This window comes from Oreochromis niloticus, linkage group LG2 (genome assembly GCF_001858045.2).
Source record: "Oreochromis niloticus isolate F11D_XX linkage group LG2, O_niloticus_UMD_NMBU, whole genome shotgun sequence".
Lineage (NCBI taxonomy): Eukaryota > Metazoa > Chordata > Actinopteri > Cichliformes > Cichlidae > Oreochromis > Oreochromis niloticus.
The window spans coordinates 15,934,117-15,954,989 of NC_031966.2; the positions used below are offsets into that span (position 1 = coordinate 15,934,117).

The following is a 20,873-nucleotide window of genomic DNA, read 5'->3' on the forward strand; positions in this document are numbered from 1 at the left end:
CACATGTCTACACACACACACACACACACACACACACACACACTCACTCATTCATCTCTGCTCGTCGTCCTCAGGGGTCTTTTAAGTGTCTCCATCCAGACTCCAAACATCAGACTCGCTGTCTGTCGTGTCTCCCTTGTCGTTTCTACAACCTGATTGGTCAGCTCTGTTACCGCAGCACTGAAGCTCTGGTCAAAGGTCAGCCTCCCTTTCTACCACGTCTCCTTGTCTCCTGTTTCTTCCTTCCTGCCATCATGCTCTTCTTCTTCTGTCCTCCTTCTTCCTTCTGTTCAGTCTGAACTTCCACAGAAACACATTTGCTCTGTTTTAACCAACAAATCCTCCTACAAGCCGTCTGAGCTTGGACTGTTTTCTCTCAGCCACCAGATCCTCCCTGGAGGCCCTGAGGAGCAGACTTCATGTCTCCAAACAACAACCACACTTTTCCTTGGTGTCTTCCTCCAGCAGTGCCCAGCCAGCTCCTCCTCCACCTCTCCTCACAACCTCCATCCAGCTTGCAATCCCCAACATGGTCCTCAGACCCAGTCTGGATGACATTCAGGTATTTCTGTGTCCAGCTGAGCAGATTTGACCTTCAGTAACATTTTGGAAGTTCTCATGTGTTGGCAGGTCCACCGTCTGGTCTTACAGCAGGACGTCACACAGGACTGGCCTTGTAGTTCATGTCATGTTCATGCACCTGTCAGTCACTGTTGTCAGTCACTGCTGTCAGTCACTGTTGTCAGTCACTGCTGTCAGTCACTGCTGTCAGTCACCCAGCCTGTGTGTCCTTCTCACGTCTCAGTCTGTGGTGAATAAGCTGGTGGGCGTCGTGCTGTCTGTGACCAAAGACATCCCTCTGTGGACTTACTCTCACCTGCAGTACAAACAGCAGCAGGTACGCTCATCTGACTCATCCTGCTTTAAAATCACCTGATAGCAGGCAGCCAGTCGCACTCCAGCTTCATCCCGCCCCTCTTTCTGTTTCTCAGGTGGAGCAGGTGGCAGGTTGTAGTGGAGGAGAGGACGTGGCAGTGAAGCCAGTGGTGCTGCGAGCGCTGGACAGACAGCTGGCTGAACACAAAGACATCAGCAGGTCAGTAAAACAGCAGAGACACGACATGATGTTTCTCTGGCTGAGACGCTGTGGACACACAGAGATGCACAATCAGACCTGCAGCTGACGTCCTTCATGGCTTTGACTGAAACACACAGAGTGGGTCCTGTGGAGAAAAGTTCTGCAGTCCTTGCACAAAATCTCAAACTGACCTGCGACAAATTCACATGGTGCACAGAGGCTCAGCGGTTAGTGCTGCTGCACCACTGTAGGAGGGTCCTGGGCTTGAACCCCTTATGGGCTCAAATTCTGGTCATAAATATTTTGTACTTGTAAATAAGAGTGCGTATATTTGTGCATCTGTAGATAAGAATTTGTGTGTGCGTAAAAAAGATTTGTGTGTAAAAGTATTTACGTAAGTTACAAATTCTTGTTGTTAAGGTCTGGTTACAGATACAAAGCAAAAAAATCTGTGTGAAACTCTGCACTCAAGTTTCAACTTACAAGTACGAATTTTGACCCGATTTTTCTTCCTTTCAGCTGACTGGTCAATGTCATGTCAATCACAAATGTAACTATCCAATCAGAGAACAGATGGGTCTGGCTGTTGGAGGGGTGCTTTTTTGAACTGCAGGTCCTTGAAGGATAAATGCTCTTTCACGTCTCTTATCGCCACACCATGGAGGAAAACATCTGTGTGTGTCCAAGTAAACTTTGTTTCACAGGTTGACGTGCTGACACAGGGACCTCCAGAGCGTTTTCAAAGGCGCTGTCGACCTCGGAGGGAAAGCAGTGTTGTGGAAATGACACACTCTTCACTAGTCGGGACAGTTACAAAGCTTTCCTCGTTATGAATGAATGTTTTTATTAAACATTTGAACATAATGCAACACAAACTCTCGAAGAGGAGATAAAGTCGGAGAGATACAAGTTGTGAAACGACAAGGATCAGGCGCATCTAGTACGCGTAGAGCGGCCGCTAAAAAACGATGTACAAGCAGAGCTCAGCAGCCAGCGCAACAAATTCTGGATCCTTCGCTCTTAGTTAGCGGTGAGCAGAGCGCATGCCGCGTCCGATGTGAAACGGCCTTTATGCTGCGTAGCGTGACTCATAGCAGTGGTCCCGGGTCAACCCTGATTTTGTGTTAAAGTAATACTAAAGTAATAATGGTATTTCTGATCACTGGTATACCACAACTGTATCATTGCAACAGCTACCAAAAGTTAAAGGACTTAGCTTGTATGAGCCTTATGGGATATTTATATAAAGATCTTCCACCTTTAAACTCTATTACCCTTCAAGGACCTGCAGCTCAGTAAAGCCTCCCTCTGACAGCCAAATCCATCTGTTCTCTGATTGGATAGTTACATTTGTGATTGAGATGACATTGACCAATCAGCTGAAAGGGAGAAAAAATGGGTCAAAATTCGTACTTGTAAGTTGAAACTTGAGTTTCACACAGATTTTTTTGCTTTGTATCTGTAACCAGACCTGAACAACAAGAATTTGTAACTTGTGTAAATATTTTTACGCACACAAATCTTTTTTACACACACACAAATTCTTATCTACAGATGCACAAATATACACATTCTGATTTACAAGTACAAAATATTTATGACCACAATCTGAGCCCATAGAACCTGGACAGTGTTCTTTGTCTTTGACGTGTAGTCAGATAAACCCACCTGCTCTCAGAACGAACACAATCAATTATTTGTTCAAAATTAAAAGCTGTGTGAGAAATTTGTATCAGGAGCAGAGAGCAGCTCAGAGAGCACATTTCCAAACTGGCTTCACTGTCCAGACTGATGCTGCTGCCTTTTATGTGGAAGAGGAGTCTGTGTGTGGGAGACCTGGGATCAGTTTCACATGTTAATCACGTGATCACATGACAGTCAGCCCATCAGTGCTTGTTCTGATGATGATGATGATGTTTGGAGCAGGTTGGTGATGCAGCTCAGCTCCATTGTGTCACACCTGAAGGCTCAGGCTGCCGAAACCCTGAATGACCTCGGCCACTTCTCCACCCTGTGGAACCAGGTGTGTGTGTGTGTGTGTGTGTGTGTGTGTGTGTGTGTGTGTGTGTTGTTGGGCTGCACTAACAACTGGCTGTGTTTAGGACCCAGAGGAGCAGGTGCAGGCCTTCCTGCAGTCCGACCCCTCCCTGACAGAGTTCAGCGCTCAGATCTGCTTCTACTCTGTGAGTCTACTTCCTGTTACAGACACACCACTGAACATCGCCGTGCTTTTACAGCTTATTATATTTTTATCTGAGTTATTAGTAAAAAAACACTTTGGTAAGGCATCTGTTGGGGTCATTAAAGGGCAGGTGGAGGAAAAAAACACAAATGTCCTTTATCGTGTAATTCATTGTTTTCTCAATAAACACTGGACAGTCCTGCAGCTGCAGTTCAGTGCTGGTGCAGCAGGGGGCGCTGGTTATTTTATTTTTCCACAGAGCCATCGTTGATAACGTGTCAGAGCTGAAAGAAAATGACCCTCACGTCCTTTAGAGCAGCTGATTTTGACCATACGTGTAGTGGATTTACCCATGATGCCTTGCTGTGCCTGCAGAGGCTGGAGGTGCAGATTTCGGAGCTACCTGCGTTTTACACAGCGGGTTCGATCCTGTTGGACACCGACCAGCTGAAGCGTTCGCTCACTCACGAGTGTCACAACTGGAAACGAGCTTTTGGCGCCGCTCTGAACCGCCGAGCGTCCACCGACATGAACGACATCCTGTTGTTCGTGGACACACTCACGAAACGTCTGCAGCGTCCAATCTCAGACCTGGATGATGTCAGAGCAGCCATGGCTGCGCTCAGAGAGGTGAGCCAGCATCTGATTGGCTGTGTGTTACGTCTGCACCTCCTCTTTTTGTTTAAATTCTTCTTTCAGCCCAGTAATTGAAAAATGATCCAGTTTTTCTTTTAGATTCTGATTAATTTATTTGTTCATAAACATACAGCTGCTAATGTCTGGCACTGCCAAAATAAATATATAAAAATGAAATTAGCCAATTTAATAAATGTGTCTTTCATTAATTGCACTAAAATAGTACAAAATCTATTTTAGGCATCAGTTATTTCAAAGAATTTAAATTTCAGTCTTTTCTTTATCTTTAATTTTGGCAGTTTCAGGCCTCCGTACTTTCTTCACATTCAGTCATGTTTTCTTTCTTCAGCTGTTTTTTCTCTCAGTCCTTCATGTAACAACCCACAGAGTAGAATTCATTCATGAGCCCCTCCCCTCACTCATTCCTCTCCTGCTCACTGTTGGAGATTCGGGAGGCGGAGTTTCACATCGACGCCACCATCGGGCCGGTGGAGGAATCCTTCGCCCTGCTGAACAGACACGAGTTGCTCTTTGGTGACGGGAACGGCGAGCGCGTGGACGGCCTGACGTACGCCTGGAAGAACCTCACTGACCTGGTGAGTCAGAGGGAGGGGCGTCATGTGACAGGTACAGGGATGCAGGTGTGTGTTATGTGTGTGTGTTGTGGCTTCAGGTGGTGCAGACCCAGAACACTCTGGTGCAGATTCAGCCCAGCATGAAGACAGACCTGCTGTCTGCAGTGCAGAGCCTCCAGAGCCAGGCTCAGAGCTTCTGCACTGACTACAACCAAAGGTATGCACACCTCAGAGAGGCACCTGCTCCAGGTGGGCGGGGTCATCCAAATATCCACACTATCAGCACCAACACTGACATTAGTATCAATACTTTGTTTTTGTCCTCCAAGTTCAGTATGTAACCTGTCCTGAACCTGGGCTACATACTGATAATATAATTGATTATGATAAATGCAGGGGCCCGGGGGTGGAGGGCTTGGCCCCGGCTGAAGCCAGCGAGCGGCTGCAGAGTTTTCAGGCAGAGTTCGATCAGCTGTGGAGAAAGTACACCACCTGCTCAGGTGGAGAGGAGCTGTTCGGGCTGCCTGTGAACGGTACGACTGAACGACTCGCCCGCCCACTTCCTGTTTGTCTGCCTCCTTCCTCACCGGCCGTCTCCTCCCCGCAGAGTATCCGGAGCTGCAGAGGATCCGGAGGGAGCTCTCCCTGCTGTCCAAACTCTACAGTCTGTACAGCTCGGTCACCGACAGCGTCGCCGGCTACTACGACATCCTGTGGGCTGACCTCAACATTGAGAAGATCAGCGCGGCGCTGCAGGACTTCCAGAACAGGTGCAGCTCATTAAGGCCTCAGCAGGACGTTCATGCCTCCACCTCACATGTTCCCAAACAGACACATGTTACTGTACTGATCAATGAAAGCATCCTGACCTCTGACCTCACAGCACAGCAGCTCAGCTTCAGTGTATAAAGACAATAAAAACATTATTTGAAGTCATGAAAGTTTGGATGTTAAATCTGTCATTAACGTTCTTAATGCCAAAGCTGAAACACATCAAACTGGATATGTGAGCATTTCAGTTTAGCTCGTGTCTTCAGTGGCTCACAGTTTGAGAAGCAGCAGGATAGATGAAAAAAAATCTGAGATTAGGAAACAAATGAATCTTGTTTATTGGCATTCATTGTTAAATATGTCGTTCACACACAGAGATGAAGTTTTGAAGTCTTTTTTTCAGGATCAGGAAGCTCCCACAGGCCCTGAAGGAGTGGCAGGCCTTCAGAGATCTGAAGAAAACCATCGATGACTTCACAGAGACGTGTCCTCTGCTCTACATGATGGCCAACAAGGTGCCAGAAACATTTCACTGTGAAGCACATATACCAGTAACGTCCATCTGCAGGCATTTACACAGCAGCACACAGGCGTGAGAGGAGGAGCTGGGGTGGAGTCCAGTTTCAGGGCGGTGTGCTGATAAGAGGAGCAGCTGTAGGATGGATGTGTGAAAGGAAATCAGCTGTGCTGGGAGCTTGATTTCATCACCTACCTGAACCTCTGATTTAAGCAACACAGCCATCATGTTATGTTTGATTTGTTACTTATGCACTAAATTCACTCACATTACAATTATTTGATGTTGATGCAGCCGACTGCAGAGCAGCTACACAGAAATGTTAGAAAGTGTCGTGGAATTACACAGAAGTTTGTAGAGTAATAAAATACTTTTTAAAGGAAGGAAAAACAGGAAACTAAGAAATTGCACCACCGTTTGTGGAACAGCTTCATTGGTGGACCGATGGATTTTGGCTGTGGCCTTCAGCGGGGGTGTGGTGTCATGTCCTGCAGGTACCACAGTGGAAAGACAACAGATGCTGGGACATGGGCCACGGGGAGCAGTGAGACTACATGTGCACATAAGGCTAGTTAGAGAGACGGAGGACAGACGGGTGACACAGGTGTAGACGGGCAGGAGATCACGAGAAAAGGAAGCAAAATTAGAGAAGACTATCAAAATAAAACAGGAAGTGACAGAGACACCTAACACAGAGACTGAGATTTCACAATAAGATACAGGGTACACAATAAATGTGAAATATTTACATGTTTGTTGAAAGTATATAATAATAATAATAATGTGTAATAAATGTGTGGCTCAGGCGATGCTGCACAGGCACTGGACTCGTCTCAGCGATGTGACCGGTCACAGCTTCCAGGTGGACTCTGACAGTTTCTGCCTGAGAAACATTATAGAGGCTCCGCTGCTGAAACACAGAGAGGACATCGAGGTCTGAGCCTGAAAACACTACACATCTAAACTGACCAGCCTAAACACACACACACACACACACACACACACACACACACACACACAAACACACACACAAATCTGAAATGTGTCTGACGAATGTGCAAAGTTAGAAATTAACCTGGAAATGCAGCATGTGAGAAAGTCCCCGTAAGCCATTCTTACCTGAATTCATACAACCCTAAAATACTGGGTCAGTCCTAAAACTCCAGATTAAGATTACAGGTGAAAAATATTTCTGAAACTTTCATCTGAACTGATTTTTTTAAGAAAATGTATAAAATGCAAAGAAGAAAGAAAAACTGTTTTAATCCTGAAAGTTTATTAAAGCTGCTTTAATGTGGGAATGTGTTTTATCCGTGTGAACCAGGACGTTTGCATCAGCGCGGTGAAGGAGCGCGACATCGAGGCCAAGCTGAAGGACGTGGTGGCCGAGTGGAGCAGCCACACGCTCAGCTTCAGCACCTTCAGGAGCAGAGGAGAACTGCTGCTGAAAGGAGCCGAGACCGCAGAGAAAATCTCCATGATGGAGGACAGCCTGATGGTGCTGACGTCCCTGCTGAGCAACAGGTGAGGAGACGAGGGCAGAGGAGGTGAGGAGATGAGGGTGGAAGGAAAGCAAAGACGTCTCAGAGTCAGAAAGCAAGAAAAACGTGAGAGGCAGGAAAGAAAAGAAGGAATGCTGTTTGTGCATGCAGGGTTACACCTGTGGCTCTTTGCTCCGCAGGTACAACGCTCCGTACAAGCCCTCCATCCAGCTGTGGGTTCAGAAACTCTCCAACACCTCAGAGATCATCGAGAAGTGGCTGTCGGTTCAAAACCTCTGGATCTACCTTGAAGCGGTGTTTGTGGGTGGAGACATCGCCAAGCAGCTGCCTCAGGTAGGAGCAAACACTCAGACTTTTATTTGATATTTTTTCTTTCATATTTAAGACTGAAGTCGGAGTTTTAAACCTCGCAGGAAGCCAAACGTTTCCAGAACATCGACAAATCGTGGCAGAGGATCATGCAGCGAGCGCACGAGATTCCCAACGTGGTGCAATGCTGCGTGGGAGAGGAGACGCTCAGCCAGGTGTGGCCCGAGTGCTCCTGAGCAACACTCTGCCATGAGGCAAAATACGAATGTTTGATTCACATCAGCTCCATCTGTCCTCCTCCTCCAGCTGCTCCCTCACCTGCTGGAGCAGTTGGAGCTCTGTCAGAAGTCTCTTTCCGGTTACCTGGAGAAGAAACGGTTGGTGTTCCCTCGTTTTTTCTTCGTGTCCGACCCCGCCCTGCTGGAGATTCTGGGCCAAGCCTCTGACTCACACACTATACAGGTGACACGCTATACAGGTGACACACCTTACAGGTGACACGCTATACAGGTGACACATTATACAGGTGACACACTTTACAGGTGACACGCTATACAGGTGACACACCTTACAGGTGACACGCTATACAGGTGACACGCTATACAGGTGACACACTTTACAGGTGACACGTTATACAGGTGACACGTTATACAGGTGACACGTTATACAGGTGACACACTTTACAGGTGACACATTATACAGGTGACACACTTTACAGGTGACACGTTATACAGGTGACACACTTTACAGGTGACACATTATACAGGTGACACACTTTTCAGGTGACACACTATACAGGTGACACATTATACAGGTGACACAATATGCACATGACTCACTTTACAGCTGACACGTTATACAGGTGACACATACAGCTGATACACTTTACAGGTGACAGATTTACAGGTGACACATTATACACGTGACACATACAGGTGACACGTTATACAGGTGACAGATTTACAGGTGACACATTATACAGGTGACAGATTTACAGGTGACAGATTTACAGGTGACACATTATACAGGTGACACAATATGCACGTGACTCACTTTACAGGTGACACAATATGCAGGTGACACGTTATACAGGTGACACGTTATACAGGTGACAGATTTACAGGTGACAGATTTACAGGTGACACATTATACAGGTGACACGCTATACATGTGACGCGTTATACAGGTGACACGCTATACAGGTGACACACTTTTCAGGTGACACACTATACAGGTGACACAATATGCACATGACTCACTTTACAGGTGACAGATTTACAGTTGACACATTATACAGGTGACACATACAGGTGATACACTTTACAGGTGTCACATTATACAGGTGACACACTTTACAGGTGACACGTTATACAGGTAACACATACAGGTGATACACTTTACAGGTGTCACATTATACAGGTGACACGTTATACAGGTGACACGTAATACAGGTGACACATTATACAGGTGATACACTTTACAGGTGAAAGATTTACAGGTGACACATTATACAGGTGACACAATATGCACGTGACTCACTTTACAGGTGACACATCATACAGGTGACACGTTATACAGGTGACACGTTATACAGGTGACACATTATACAGGTGACAGATTTACAGGTGACAGATTTACAGGTGACACACTTTACAGGTGACACTCTATACAGGTGACACGTTATACAGGTGACACATTATACAGCTTACACATCATACAGGTGACACATTATACAGGTGACACGTTATACAGGTGACACGTTATACAGGTGACACGTTATACAGGTGACACGTTATACAGGTGACACACTTTACAGGTGACACATTATACAGGTGACACACTTTACAGGTGACACGTTATACAGGTGACACACTTTACAGGTGACACATTATACAGGTGACACACTTTACAGGTGACACATTATACAGGTGACACACTTTCAGGTGACACATTATACAGGTGACACAGCAGCTCACAGGTTTCAGATCTGATGGGTTTGTATTTGCTGTCTGATGCTTCAGGTTCGCTCCTGCTGCTGAGTTTCTGCTTTCCTCTGCTCATGACATTGAATCTGCTTCCTTGCTCTGTGTCTGTCAGGCTCATCTGCTCAGTCTGTTCGATAACATTAACAGAGTTGTTTTCAATGAGAAAATCTACGACCAGATGATCAGTTTCCAGTCCCAAGAAGGAGAAACTGTGGAACTGGGCCAGCCAGTGCTGGCACAGGTAATCTCACCTCCACATAGAGACCTCCCAGTAATTCAGTTCCCTGTTACTTTTCCCTTAAACTGAATCATTTTATCAATCAGCATCTCACCTCCACTTGCAGGGGAATGTGGAGGTGTGGTTAGGAGAGCTGCTAGCTGGGGTGAGGGAAACCCTTCATGCTATCATCCGTCAGGCTTACCTGGCCATCAGTGACTCCGCCTTTAAGCTGCTGGAGTTCCAGTCGGCGTTCCCGGCTCAGATTGGCCTGCTGGGAATCCAGATGATCTGGACGAGAAACGCAGAAGAAGCACTCGTCCTCAGCAAGTCGGACAAGAAGGTGCTTTCATGCTTCAATTTGAGCTATTCTGTCTTTCCTATCTTGGTTTTTGGAGCCAAACGTGACCATATTTATGTGAGAGGGTGGAGATCTAAAGTTATCCACTAATGCTGCATTCACTTTGACTGTGTCTGCTACGTCGTAATATACAGTAATGTCCAACACAAACCATAGAATCACCCGCACTGAAACTATTGTTGGACAGTCAATTAACATCACAGCAGCCATATTACTGCTCAGATAATTGCTCTGGATATGCTTCCTACAGACTCTCAGGTTAAAATGCTCAACTTTACAGCAGAAATAAACAGTCAGTAATTACGGCTTGAATTTAGGCAGAATTAATAGATTGGCTCTTTTAGTAACAAGTCGGTGCAGTTTCTTTGTGTTCATCGTGTTCTCTCTTTTCAGGTAAGTGCGTTTTGTTTTCATTGTGTTTCAGTCAGAATCCATTTAACATAACCAAACCCCGTAGCTGGGTAACCAAACCAACCCTCCAAGTTGGTTGGTACAAAAAGAAAAGAAAAACTGTGGTTTGGGTCAAAAGGCTAAACTGAAGCTCGTGTGGGGCAGAAGAGTCTTGAGGCAACTTTTGTTGTGATTTGGAGCTCTCTAAATAAAATAAGATAGAATTTAATTAAGGCTATGGTGATTATTTACAGGGTCTTCTCGTGTCATTCTTCTCTCCTGACTGTCCCCATCTTATTGGTTGCCAGATCATGCAAACGACCAATCAGAAGTTCCTGGACCTCCTCAATGAGCTCATCGACATGACCACTCGAGAGCTGAGCAGGAACGAAAGGACCAAATATGAGACGCTGATCACCATCCACGTCCACCAGAGAGACATTTTCGATGATCTGGTGAACCAAAGAGCAAACATATAAACAAACATCTAAATACTGTTTGATAGTGTCTGTCACAGTGGGTCATATGACTTTGTGTTTGTCAGGTGAGGATGAACGTGCGCTCGGCTTCAGACTTCGAATGGCAGAAACAGTCGAGGTTTTACTTCCTGGAGGAGACTGACAGATGTGTCATCCAGATCACAGATGTGGAGTTCAGCTACTGTAATGAATACCTGGGCTGCACAGACAGGCTGGTCATCACCCCGCTGACAGACAGGTACACACACTCCAGCCTCACTGACTGACGCCTGTGGACTCACTGATTCACAAACACTGAACATCTGTCCAGGTGTTACATCACTCTGTCCCAGGCTCTGGGGATGAGTATGGGCGGAGCTCCGGCCGGACCAGCAGGAACAGGTAATGTGTGTGTGTGTGTGTGTGTGTGTGTGTGAAATGAAGCTGAACTCTTGCATGCTACTGTGTGTGTGTGTGTGTGTGTGTGTGTGTGTGTGTGTGTAGGTGTGTGTGTGTGTGTGTGTGTGAAATGAAGCTGAACTCTTGCATGCTACTGTGTGTGTGTGTGTGTGTGTGTGTGTGTATGTGTGTGTGTGTGTGTGTGTGTGTTTGCAGGTAAAACGGAGACCACTAAAGACATGGGTCGCTGTCTGGGGAAGTATGTGGTGGTCTTTAACTGTTCGGACCAGATGGACTACAGAGGACTGGGACGCATCTACAAAGGTGTGTGAGTGTGTGGATGGTGGACACCGGAAATATTGTCCCTGCTGTTGACACTATCTTATCACCCCACTGAGTAGAAGAGAGGTTAGTCAACCACGAGGCCCGGCCCGCTCTGACAGGACGGGGCTCTGCAGAGGTTCACTACCTAACATGGACCCACAGCTGTTGTCTGTGGTATCTGGTAACCTGGAACAAATGTTCATTAGATGTTCTTGAATGCAGAGCCATGCCAGAGTGGAAGATCCTCATGAAGACATATTTCTCCTGAGTCAGAGACAAAAGTGTGGAAGTAAATATGTTAGAATGATACGTGGAGGCCAGTCGCCCACTCTTCTATGATACATAACTCTGTATGATACATAAGTTATGGCATCTTCTTAACATGTAATAAACATGTGATCATTTTATCAAAATGCTGATCTGAAAGTGCAGTGCTGTGTCTGCAGGTCTGGCTCAGTCCGGAGCCTGGGGCTGCTTTGATGAGTTTAACCGCATCGAGCTGCCGGTGCTTTCTGTCGCCGCCCAGCAGATCTACATCGTGCTGCAGTGTAAGAAGAACAAGAAGAAGCAGTTTGTCTTCACCGACGGAGATGTGGTCGACATGGATCCCGAGTTCGGCATCTTCCTCACCATGGTACCTCATCTCTGATCTAATGAACACTCTGGTGTTAGTTTAAGTCAACAGTAAATCATCAGAGTCACTCTGCATATGAAACAATGCACTGTTCACTATTCAGTGTTCTTTAAGTGAGCAGTTGTGGATACATGAAGGCAGCTCAGTAACTAGAGTGAACCACAGTTCCAGCACTGAGCGTGCTGATGTTCCTCCGCTCAGAAAGTTCTAGTAACTTCTCGGTTTTCCAGAATCCCGGTTACGCCGGCCGTCAGGAGCTGCCTGAAAACCTGAAGATTCAGTTCCGTACAGTAGCCATGATGGTCCCGGACCGAGCCATCATCATGAGGGTTAAATTGGCCAGTGCTGGTTTCCGTGACAACCAGGTCCTAAGCAGGAAGTTCTACACCCTCTACAAACTGTGTGAGGAGCAGCTGTCCAAACAGGTGGGTGATCCTGATGCTGTAACCACCACACATCCTGTCCTTCTTGGTGTTAGATGATGGATTTTCTTATTTCTCCGTTGTCCTTCTTTTTAAAGTGTTACTCATGCATTTAATCATATTATTATTTATAATTTTTCTGGTCTTTCTCACCAGGTCCATTATGATTTCGGTCTGAGGAACATTTTGTCAGTTTTGAGGACGTTGGGAGCTGTGAAGCGATCTAACCCGTCAGAACCAGAGAAGACCGTGGTGATGAGGGTCCTGAGGGACATGAACCTCTCCAAACTGGTGTGTGTGTTAGTAATATATGCAGAAATAAGACTTTATGTTTTAAGTTTTTACTTCATCATTATCAGACGTGTTAGAGTTGCCCACTAGGGGGAGCCCTCATCATCGTCACAGTCAGCCATCCTGATTGCTTCTGTGACTTTCTGTAGGTGGACGAGGACGAGCCTCTGTTTATGAGTCTGATCAATGACCTGTTTCCTGGCATTGGTACGTTTCTTTCACATAACACTGAAACACACTAGCAGAGGCGTCATGAGTACACGACGGCTCTCATACTGTGTGCTTTTCTTTCATCCCCCTCTGCAGTTCTGGATAAAGCCGGTTATCCAGACTTGGAGTCGGCCATCTTTAATCAGGCTCAGCAGGCCGGTCTGATCCCTCACCTGCCCTGGATCCTCAAACTGGTCCAGCTCTATGAGACGCAGAGAGTCCGACATGGTGATGATCCCGACAGACAGACACAATTATCTGGACACAGTGACACATTAATTAGTCTTTCTCGTCTCGCCACTCAGCTTCATTTACAGTTCCAATGTAAATTAGTGGAAAGAACCCTCAACATTAGTTTCTATGATCATTAAACACATAAACTGCATGTTTAGACTCATCAGTCTAATGTGATTAGAAAGTGCTGCAAAGGTTTGCTAACTTTCTCCTCAAAATGAGGTTTAAACAGTTTTCAGTGCAGGTTATTATTCTACATGTACACAGAGTTTCACAACATTATGGCTTCATTACTCTGTTAAACACAACACCAACACAATCTGTCTTTGGCTGCTGTCACAACAACATAACCCACACTTACTGTGGATATGGATATAGTAACGTGATACTAAACACTTAGAAACCAACAGCTTATTAAAAACATAAATGTTATATAATATAATTTGGTATATAAAAGTTTAAAAAGCTTCTGGTGCACAAATCTGTTACAGTAAATCTTTATTTTATATACAAACAGTGTTCAATAATGCTGAGGTTACAGACACACTGATGGCAATGCTAAAGAGTCTTCAGCACAGATGGGAGTTGAGCTGTCCTGTGCTCGTGCAGGTATGATGACGCTGGGTCCGAGCGGTGCTGGGAAGACGGCGTGCATCCACACGCTGATGAAGGCCATGTCTGAATGCGGCTCGCCCCACCGAGAGATGAGGATGAACCCCAAAGCCATCACAGCCTCGCAGATGTTCGGCATGCTGGACGTGACTACCAACGACTGGACGGACGGCATTTTCTCCACACTGTGGAGGAAAACTCTGAAAGGCAAAAAGGTTGATGGAAACTCAACATGTTCCCTACATTCATGATGCTCCAGTGCATATGTATATGTACGTGTGTGTGTGTGTGTGTGTGTGTGTGTGTGTGTGTGTGTGTGTGTGTCAGGGGGAATACATCTGGATTGTGCTGGATGGTCCGGTGGATGCCATCTGGATCGAGAATCTGAACTCCGTTTTAGACGACAACAAAACTCTGACGCTGGCAAATGGCGATCGAATCCCCATGGCTCCCTGCTGCAAGGTCAAAGCAAAACAAACAAAGCTCACCTCACTTCAGCCAGACAGTCACTGTGGTGCAGTTTGACATAATCCACAAACATAATGATCAGAAAGCGGAGATGCATCGAGGTCAAGTCAAGCCACGTATTTTATATTCTTCCCTCAGATTGTCTTTGAGCCCCACAACATCGACAACGCCTCCCCAGCCACTGTGTCCAGGAATGGGATGGTGTTCATGAGCTCGTCAGTGCTCAGCTGGAGGCCCATCCTGCAGGCCTGGTTACAGAAACTAGCAGAGCAGCAGGCCAGCGCTCTGAAACACTGCTTCGACTGCTGCTACCAGGTGAGAGCCGCCGGGACACAATTCAATTCAATTCAATTCAATTCAGTTTTATTTATATAGCGCCAAATCACAACGAAAGTCGCCTCAAGGCGCTTTATATTGTACAGTATACTCTATAATAACAGATACAGAGAAAAACCCAACAATCATATGACCCCCTATGAGCAAGCACTTTGGCGACAGTGGGAAGGAAAAACTCCCTTTTAACAGGAAGAAACCTCTGGGAGAACCAGGCTCAGGGAGGGGTGGGGCCATCTGCTGCGACCGGTTGGGGTGAGAGAAGGAAAACAGGATAAAGATATGCTGTGGAAGAGAGACAGAGATTAGACTTATTTATCATTTTAATATTTATAAGATGTTACCACCTGGTCAAACATACACAACAAAGGAGCAGCAAAGCAGTGAACCATATAATAACCTCATCTGAACTCAACAAACAAGGATCAAAGCTTCTTAATTCAATTCTCTTCAGTTTTATTTATGTAGCACCAACAACTATCACCTCCAAGCACTTTGTGTTGTCGGCCACAGACTCTTCAATATTACACAAAAGAAGGAAAAACGAGGAAAAGCAAGTGCACTGTGACTCAAACTGGTCCCAGCACAGCACCCTGATGAACTCCATAATTAATCATAGTGAACTTAGTGAGACATGAACACTGCTATAGACACCAAACATGTTTTCTTACCCGCTGTAAACATGTTTATTTCTGCTGTAACGTTGGACATGTTACCCTGTTACCCTATCCACCTCTGGTGGATGTTAGAGGAACTGCAGTTTTTAGCACTTGACCATTGAAAGTCTGTTCAGTTTGGTGTTTATCACTTGTTTCCAGCACCCATGTAGCCAAACATCAGTTACTGATGACGTTGTAAGCAGAGATTAGAAATGCATCAACCTTAAAGGTAAAGAAATCATCAGACAGCAGGAAAGCTAAAGGTTAGTTTTGTATTCTCCTGTTTCAGGACTTGTTGGACTTTGTCTTCACTGCTGTGTCCCCTAAGATGCAGGTGCTGGAGTGTATGTACATCAAACAGACTATTGACCTGCTGCAGGTAGGACACAGCAGTAAAACCCAAGAAAAACTAGAATCTATAAGTCTTCGAAGTTCTTGTTGCCCTTTTGTTTGGTTATTTTTCATATTTGTGCTTTCAGGGTTTGCTCCCAGCAGCGCAGGACAAACAGGGTGGCCATGATCATGTGGGACGCATGTTTGTCTTTGCAGTCATGTGGTCTCTGGGTGCACTGCTGGAGCTGGATGACAGAGCCAAGATGGAGGCCTTCCTGAAGGTGTGTGAAAGTTTTCTTTGACTCCATAACAAACCTCGTTTTCAAATCAAATGAACCTGTAGTGAATATTTACAGTCTACAGAGGAGGGATTACTCACCTTTACCCGCCCCCACCCTTAAGAAGAGGGCTAGGATTAAGGCTATGATATAAAGTTTAGACACTACACCAATCAAACTTTGACTGGTTCCAAGCAAAAAGGTAAAAGACATCTAACAAAGGGTCACTCATCTGGAAATGAGTCAGTCCAGCACTGCTCTGTTATCACAATACTGAACACCACGGCCTCCAAGGCTGGAGCAAACGGGTCACATGGTACTTTAAAAAAAGGTTTTAAGGGTTCATCTGGTTGGAAATGGATGTAAATATTCCATTTGAGGTGACAGGTGTTTTTGTTTTTGTCTCAAAGGGCCACAGCTCATCTCTGGACCTGCCACCCACTCAGGACGACCAGACCATCTTTGAGTTCACCGTCAGCGAGCAGGGACACTGGGAGCACTGGTCCAACAAGGTGAGAGGACTCTATGTTTCTCCTGAGTGTTAATCACAGAGAATGAAGTCAGCATGCTGCATGCATGTTCTGTGTTTATGGTTCTGATCAGGTCCCAGAGTATGTCTACCCCAAAGACCACGTCCCTGACTACTCGTCCATCCTGGTTCCCAACGTAGACAACGTGAGGACGGACTTCCTGATGCAGACCATCATGAAGCAGAGGAAGGCCGTGCTGCTGATCGGAGAGCAAGGAACAGCCAAGACCGTCATGATTAAAGTAAGAGTGCGCTCAACCGTTCACCAGCACAGGCTAGCACAGGCTACAGCATGCAGCTTGCTCTCTGACTCCCCCTTTAGGGCTACACTGGAAAGCTCGACCCAGAGCTCCACCTCAGTAAGACGGTGAACTTCTCTTCGGCCACGCTGCCTGGCATGTTCCAGAGGACGCTCGAGAGCTACATCGACAAACGCATGGGCACCACCTACGGGCCACCGGCCGGACGCAGGATGACCGTCTTCATAGACGACATCAACATGCCCGTAATCAACGAATGGGGCGACCAGGTGGGCTTTAGGCTCTCTGTGATTGGTCAAATTTTTGCTAGCTTACCTCTTTGTTTCTCACAGAATAACCTCCACCTCACATCACAAACAACCAATCAGCTCAGTTTTTTCCCCCCACCCTGTTCTCTCTCTAATATGCATGTAACCAATCAGATTATTATATCTCTGACACGCCCCCACATCTCACTCAGATAACCAATGAGATTGTGCGTCAGCTGATGGAGCAGGGAGGTTTCTACAGCCTGGATCGTCCAGGAGAGTTCATCACTGTGGTGGATGTTCAGGTGAAGTTTGGCTGTGGTTGGAGCGCTGTGGCACATTCTGGATGTTTCCATGATGACAGACTGATGAAGGTTACTGTGAGCAAAGGCAGGAGCATGCTACAGATATACTGGAGTATTACAGGTGTACCTAATAAAGTGGAGGGAAATATATGAAGTGAACACAAACCTGTTGGTTTGAGGGATGCCTTTTAAATCATAAACAGAGAGATGATGATGATGATGTTAGATCATCTGCTCTGTGACTGACTGATGTGTGTAATGATGTTTACTAGCTGGCGGCAGCCATGATTCACCCCGGCGGTGGCCGGAACGACATCCCTCAGCGTCTGAAGCGCCAGTTCTCCATCTTTAACTGCACGCTGCCCTCCAACTCCTCCATCGATAAGATCTTTGGCACTGTGGCTCAGGGCTACTTCTGCCCAGAGAGAGGCTTCCCCGGCCCGGTGTGCCAGCTCGCCGCCGCCCTCGTCCCCACCACCAGGCGGGTGTGGCAGGCCGTGAAGGCGAAGGTTTGTTTTTTAAATAAGATCAAATCGGACCTTCAGAATAAAAGAAGGCTAAAATGTATTTAATTCTTTATAAACTGTCATTAAAAAATAATATTTAAAGCAGCTGATAATCACTGAAAGATCCCCTCTGAGCTTTTTTCAGGTTAATTCTCATATATTTATGTGAGGATGGAGGACATGAGGAGGGACTTTGTTCTAATCAGGATAATCAATACTTAATAATCAAAGTATTATCATCAAACTTCATTCCATCCTGTGTCATCCAGGATGTATCAGATCTATGCTCGTGATTAGTTCACCCCTTCATTTAATGATGATGGAGATTAAACGTCTCTTTTCATTTGAAGGTCACATTTACTGCACATAGATTCAGAACTCTAACAAAGAAACCAAAAGACCAGAAATGATAAATATTATCAAAATCAAAGTTCAATAATAATGTCAAACTGAAAACTCTGGCTCGACGACCCAGGCACCCCAACAAATTTGACATTTTGATGAGTTTTGCTGTAATTGTAACTTTATTTTGCTTGACTTGATTTTGTTTGCATTCAGTCTGTGGATGTTTCTCAGATCTTCTCTCTCTCCTCAGATGTTACCGTCTCCTGCAAAGTTTCACTACATCTTCAACCTGCGTGACCTCAGCAGAATCTGGCAGGTTGAAAAAATCACTCGTGGTTTTATTTCTTCTTCTTTTAAGCCTGAATAAACGTTTTGTCCCTTTTTCCTGAGACCTTTCTCACTCATACATTTCTACTGAAGCAACTCTCTGACCCGGCGATGTGAACGAGTCCCTGTGTGTTTCAGGGGATCCTCACGGTGAAGTCAGAGGTGTGTCAGAGCTCTGAGCTCCTCTCGGCTCTCTACCATCACGAGTGCTGCAGAGCAATCGCCGATCGATTCGTCGACAGCGGCGACAGACGAGCGTTCGGCAGCATCGTGGAGACGGTGTGTGCGCTCTGACATCATCACTGTGACCCTCAGTAACAGCTTACAGAACATAAAGAACATGATCTGCTGCTTGTTTTGCCAAAGACTGAGTTTCATTTTTACAGTAAAATAAATGATCAAAATCTCAAATATTTAGTTCTTTTACAGATGATTTGCTACCAGAGGAGCTTTGCATGAGTCACAGTTCAGAATAATCTTTATTTATCTGATATCAGACTTTTGTTCAGGAATAAAATCAGCAGCTATATGAACGGGATCGTTACATCTTTGGTCCGCTTCTGTCGGCTCTCGTGTTGTGTCTGTGTTTCCTGTCTGTGCGTCTTTGTCACCCTTTGTGTTTTGTTTTTGTCGTCTTTTTGTATGTCTGCTTTTACTTCCCTTCGTTGTGTTTTTCCCGCCCTGATTGTTTCCACCTGACTCTGTGTTCAGTCATGTGTTTTACTTCCTGCTCGTGCTTCTGTTTCTTGGTTTGATTCACTATTAAAGCTCGTCTAAAACTCTTTCTGTGTAAAACTGAATTTTCAGTGCAAAATAAAAACATTGTTATCCAATAAACGTCTCTGGAATCAGAGCCGACAGATTAAAGATGATACAGGAACTTATCTCCACCAACAACTGTTTATTTGTGCGGTGTAAAAAGCAGTGAGTAAATCTTCTTTACTGTATCTAACGCTCCTCTCCCTCAGGTCACAGTGGAGGATCATGGGAGAGCTCTGACTGAGCATGCTCAGTGGAACAGCTGCTTTGTGGACTTCCTGCGTGAAGCCCCGGAGGCGACGGGAGATGAACCTGAAGACGCTGAGCTGGAGGCTCCGAAGGTCTCAGAATCTGATTTATTTTAATATTTTTATTAAAGTGAATTTTTTATTTAGTCGTAAGTTAAATAAAGTCCAGCAAAAATGAGAAGAGACAAAGTCTTCAGTTTCCTCAGTGTTGGATAGTTTTCTTATGGTTTCTAAGTGTGGACACCGATATGATTGACAGGTGTACGAACCAATCCCATCGCTGGACCTTCTGGCAGAGCGGCTGTCGGCTTTTCAGCAGCAGTACAACGAGGTGGTGAGAGGCGGAGCCATGGACCTGGTCTTCTTCAAGGTGATGATGACTCCTGTCACACTCTTCACCTTCACACATGATCTTTGTTCATATCAGCTGATGGTGACCCTCTGTGTGTGGTCCAACGACAGGATGCGATGATCCACCTGATGAGGATCTCACGCATCCTGAGGACGCCACAAGGAAACGCCCTGCTGGTCGGGGTGGGAGGGTCGGGGAAGCAGAGCCTGACGAGGCTCGCGTCGTTCATCGCAGGATACCAAACCTTCCAGATCACACTGAGCAGGTGTGTGCTTCCTGCGATTCATCGTGACCAACGGAAAATAAACACAAATAAGTCAGGTGTGAAAAACAAACTCCGCCTACTGTTTATGCGGGTCATTGGGCAGAAGTCTAAACAAGCGGTGGGACACAGTCTCAGTGTCCACTCATCCAATCATCATCCAGTGTCCACTCATCCAATCATCATCCAGTGTCCCTCATCCAATCATCATCCAGTGTCCCTCATCCAATCATCATCCAGTGTCCACTCATCCAATCATCATCCAGTGTCCCTCATCCAATCATCATCCAGTGTCCACTCATCCAATCATCATCCAGTGTCCCTCATCCAATCATCATCCAGTGTCCCTCATCCACAATATATCCACACTCCTCCCTTTCAGGCAGAACTCCTCAGAAACCCGCAGAAGAAAGTCTGTAAATGAAGTTCTGTGATAAACTATTTTATTTATATAGCAGCAAATTAAAATAACAGCCGCCTCACTGTGTTTATACTGTAAGATAAAGACCCTACAATAACACCACCAATCAGACGACCCCCTGTGAACAAGCACT

General features: G+C 45.8%; 1 protein-coding gene across 1 annotated transcript in view; it reads left to right on the forward strand.

The window, feature by feature from the left end:
- Positions 1 to 20,873, forward strand: part of dnah5l (dynein, axonemal, heavy chain 5 like) — a 52,938-nt gene that overhangs the window by 15,338 nt on the left and 16,727 nt on the right. Inside the window, exons 25-67 of the mRNA XM_025910569.1 lie at positions 75 to 198; positions 381 to 562; positions 806 to 898; positions 993 to 1,096; positions 3,005 to 3,101; positions 3,181 to 3,261; positions 3,636 to 3,890; positions 4,343 to 4,492; positions 4,570 to 4,688; positions 4,868 to 5,004; positions 5,079 to 5,241; positions 5,646 to 5,757; positions 6,565 to 6,693; positions 7,084 to 7,283; positions 7,441 to 7,594; positions 7,675 to 7,785; positions 7,877 to 8,032; positions 9,668 to 9,796; positions 9,900 to 10,115; positions 10,832 to 10,978; positions 11,068 to 11,240; positions 11,313 to 11,383; positions 11,597 to 11,704; positions 12,151 to 12,338; positions 12,569 to 12,763; positions 12,917 to 13,051; positions 13,201 to 13,258; positions 13,358 to 13,489; positions 14,105 to 14,322; positions 14,435 to 14,569; positions 14,714 to 14,890; positions 15,857 to 15,946; positions 16,047 to 16,181; positions 16,589 to 16,690; positions 16,782 to 16,949; positions 17,030 to 17,236; positions 17,428 to 17,520; positions 17,793 to 18,029; positions 18,622 to 18,687; positions 18,837 to 18,977; positions 19,667 to 19,798; positions 19,965 to 20,075; positions 20,168 to 20,322. Coding sequence (XP_025766354.1) covers positions 75 to 198; positions 381 to 562; positions 806 to 898; positions 993 to 1,096; positions 3,005 to 3,101; positions 3,181 to 3,261; positions 3,636 to 3,890; positions 4,343 to 4,492; positions 4,570 to 4,688; positions 4,868 to 5,004; positions 5,079 to 5,241; positions 5,646 to 5,757; positions 6,565 to 6,693; positions 7,084 to 7,283; positions 7,441 to 7,594; positions 7,675 to 7,785; positions 7,877 to 8,032; positions 9,668 to 9,796; positions 9,900 to 10,115; positions 10,832 to 10,978; positions 11,068 to 11,240; positions 11,313 to 11,383; positions 11,597 to 11,704; positions 12,151 to 12,338; positions 12,569 to 12,763; positions 12,917 to 13,051; positions 13,201 to 13,258; positions 13,358 to 13,489; positions 14,105 to 14,322; positions 14,435 to 14,569; positions 14,714 to 14,890; positions 15,857 to 15,946; positions 16,047 to 16,181; positions 16,589 to 16,690; positions 16,782 to 16,949; positions 17,030 to 17,236; positions 17,428 to 17,520; positions 17,793 to 18,029; positions 18,622 to 18,687; positions 18,837 to 18,977; positions 19,667 to 19,798; positions 19,965 to 20,075; positions 20,168 to 20,322 — 6,086 coding nt within the window. The remainder of the gene's footprint in view (positions 1 to 74; positions 199 to 380; positions 563 to 805; positions 899 to 992; positions 1,097 to 3,004; positions 3,102 to 3,180; positions 3,262 to 3,635; positions 3,891 to 4,342; positions 4,493 to 4,569; positions 4,689 to 4,867; positions 5,005 to 5,078; positions 5,242 to 5,645; positions 5,758 to 6,564; positions 6,694 to 7,083; positions 7,284 to 7,440; positions 7,595 to 7,674; positions 7,786 to 7,876; positions 8,033 to 9,667; positions 9,797 to 9,899; positions 10,116 to 10,831; positions 10,979 to 11,067; positions 11,241 to 11,312; positions 11,384 to 11,596; positions 11,705 to 12,150; positions 12,339 to 12,568; positions 12,764 to 12,916; positions 13,052 to 13,200; positions 13,259 to 13,357; positions 13,490 to 14,104; positions 14,323 to 14,434; positions 14,570 to 14,713; positions 14,891 to 15,856; positions 15,947 to 16,046; positions 16,182 to 16,588; positions 16,691 to 16,781; positions 16,950 to 17,029; positions 17,237 to 17,427; positions 17,521 to 17,792; positions 18,030 to 18,621; positions 18,688 to 18,836; positions 18,978 to 19,666; positions 19,799 to 19,964; positions 20,076 to 20,167; positions 20,323 to 20,873) is intronic.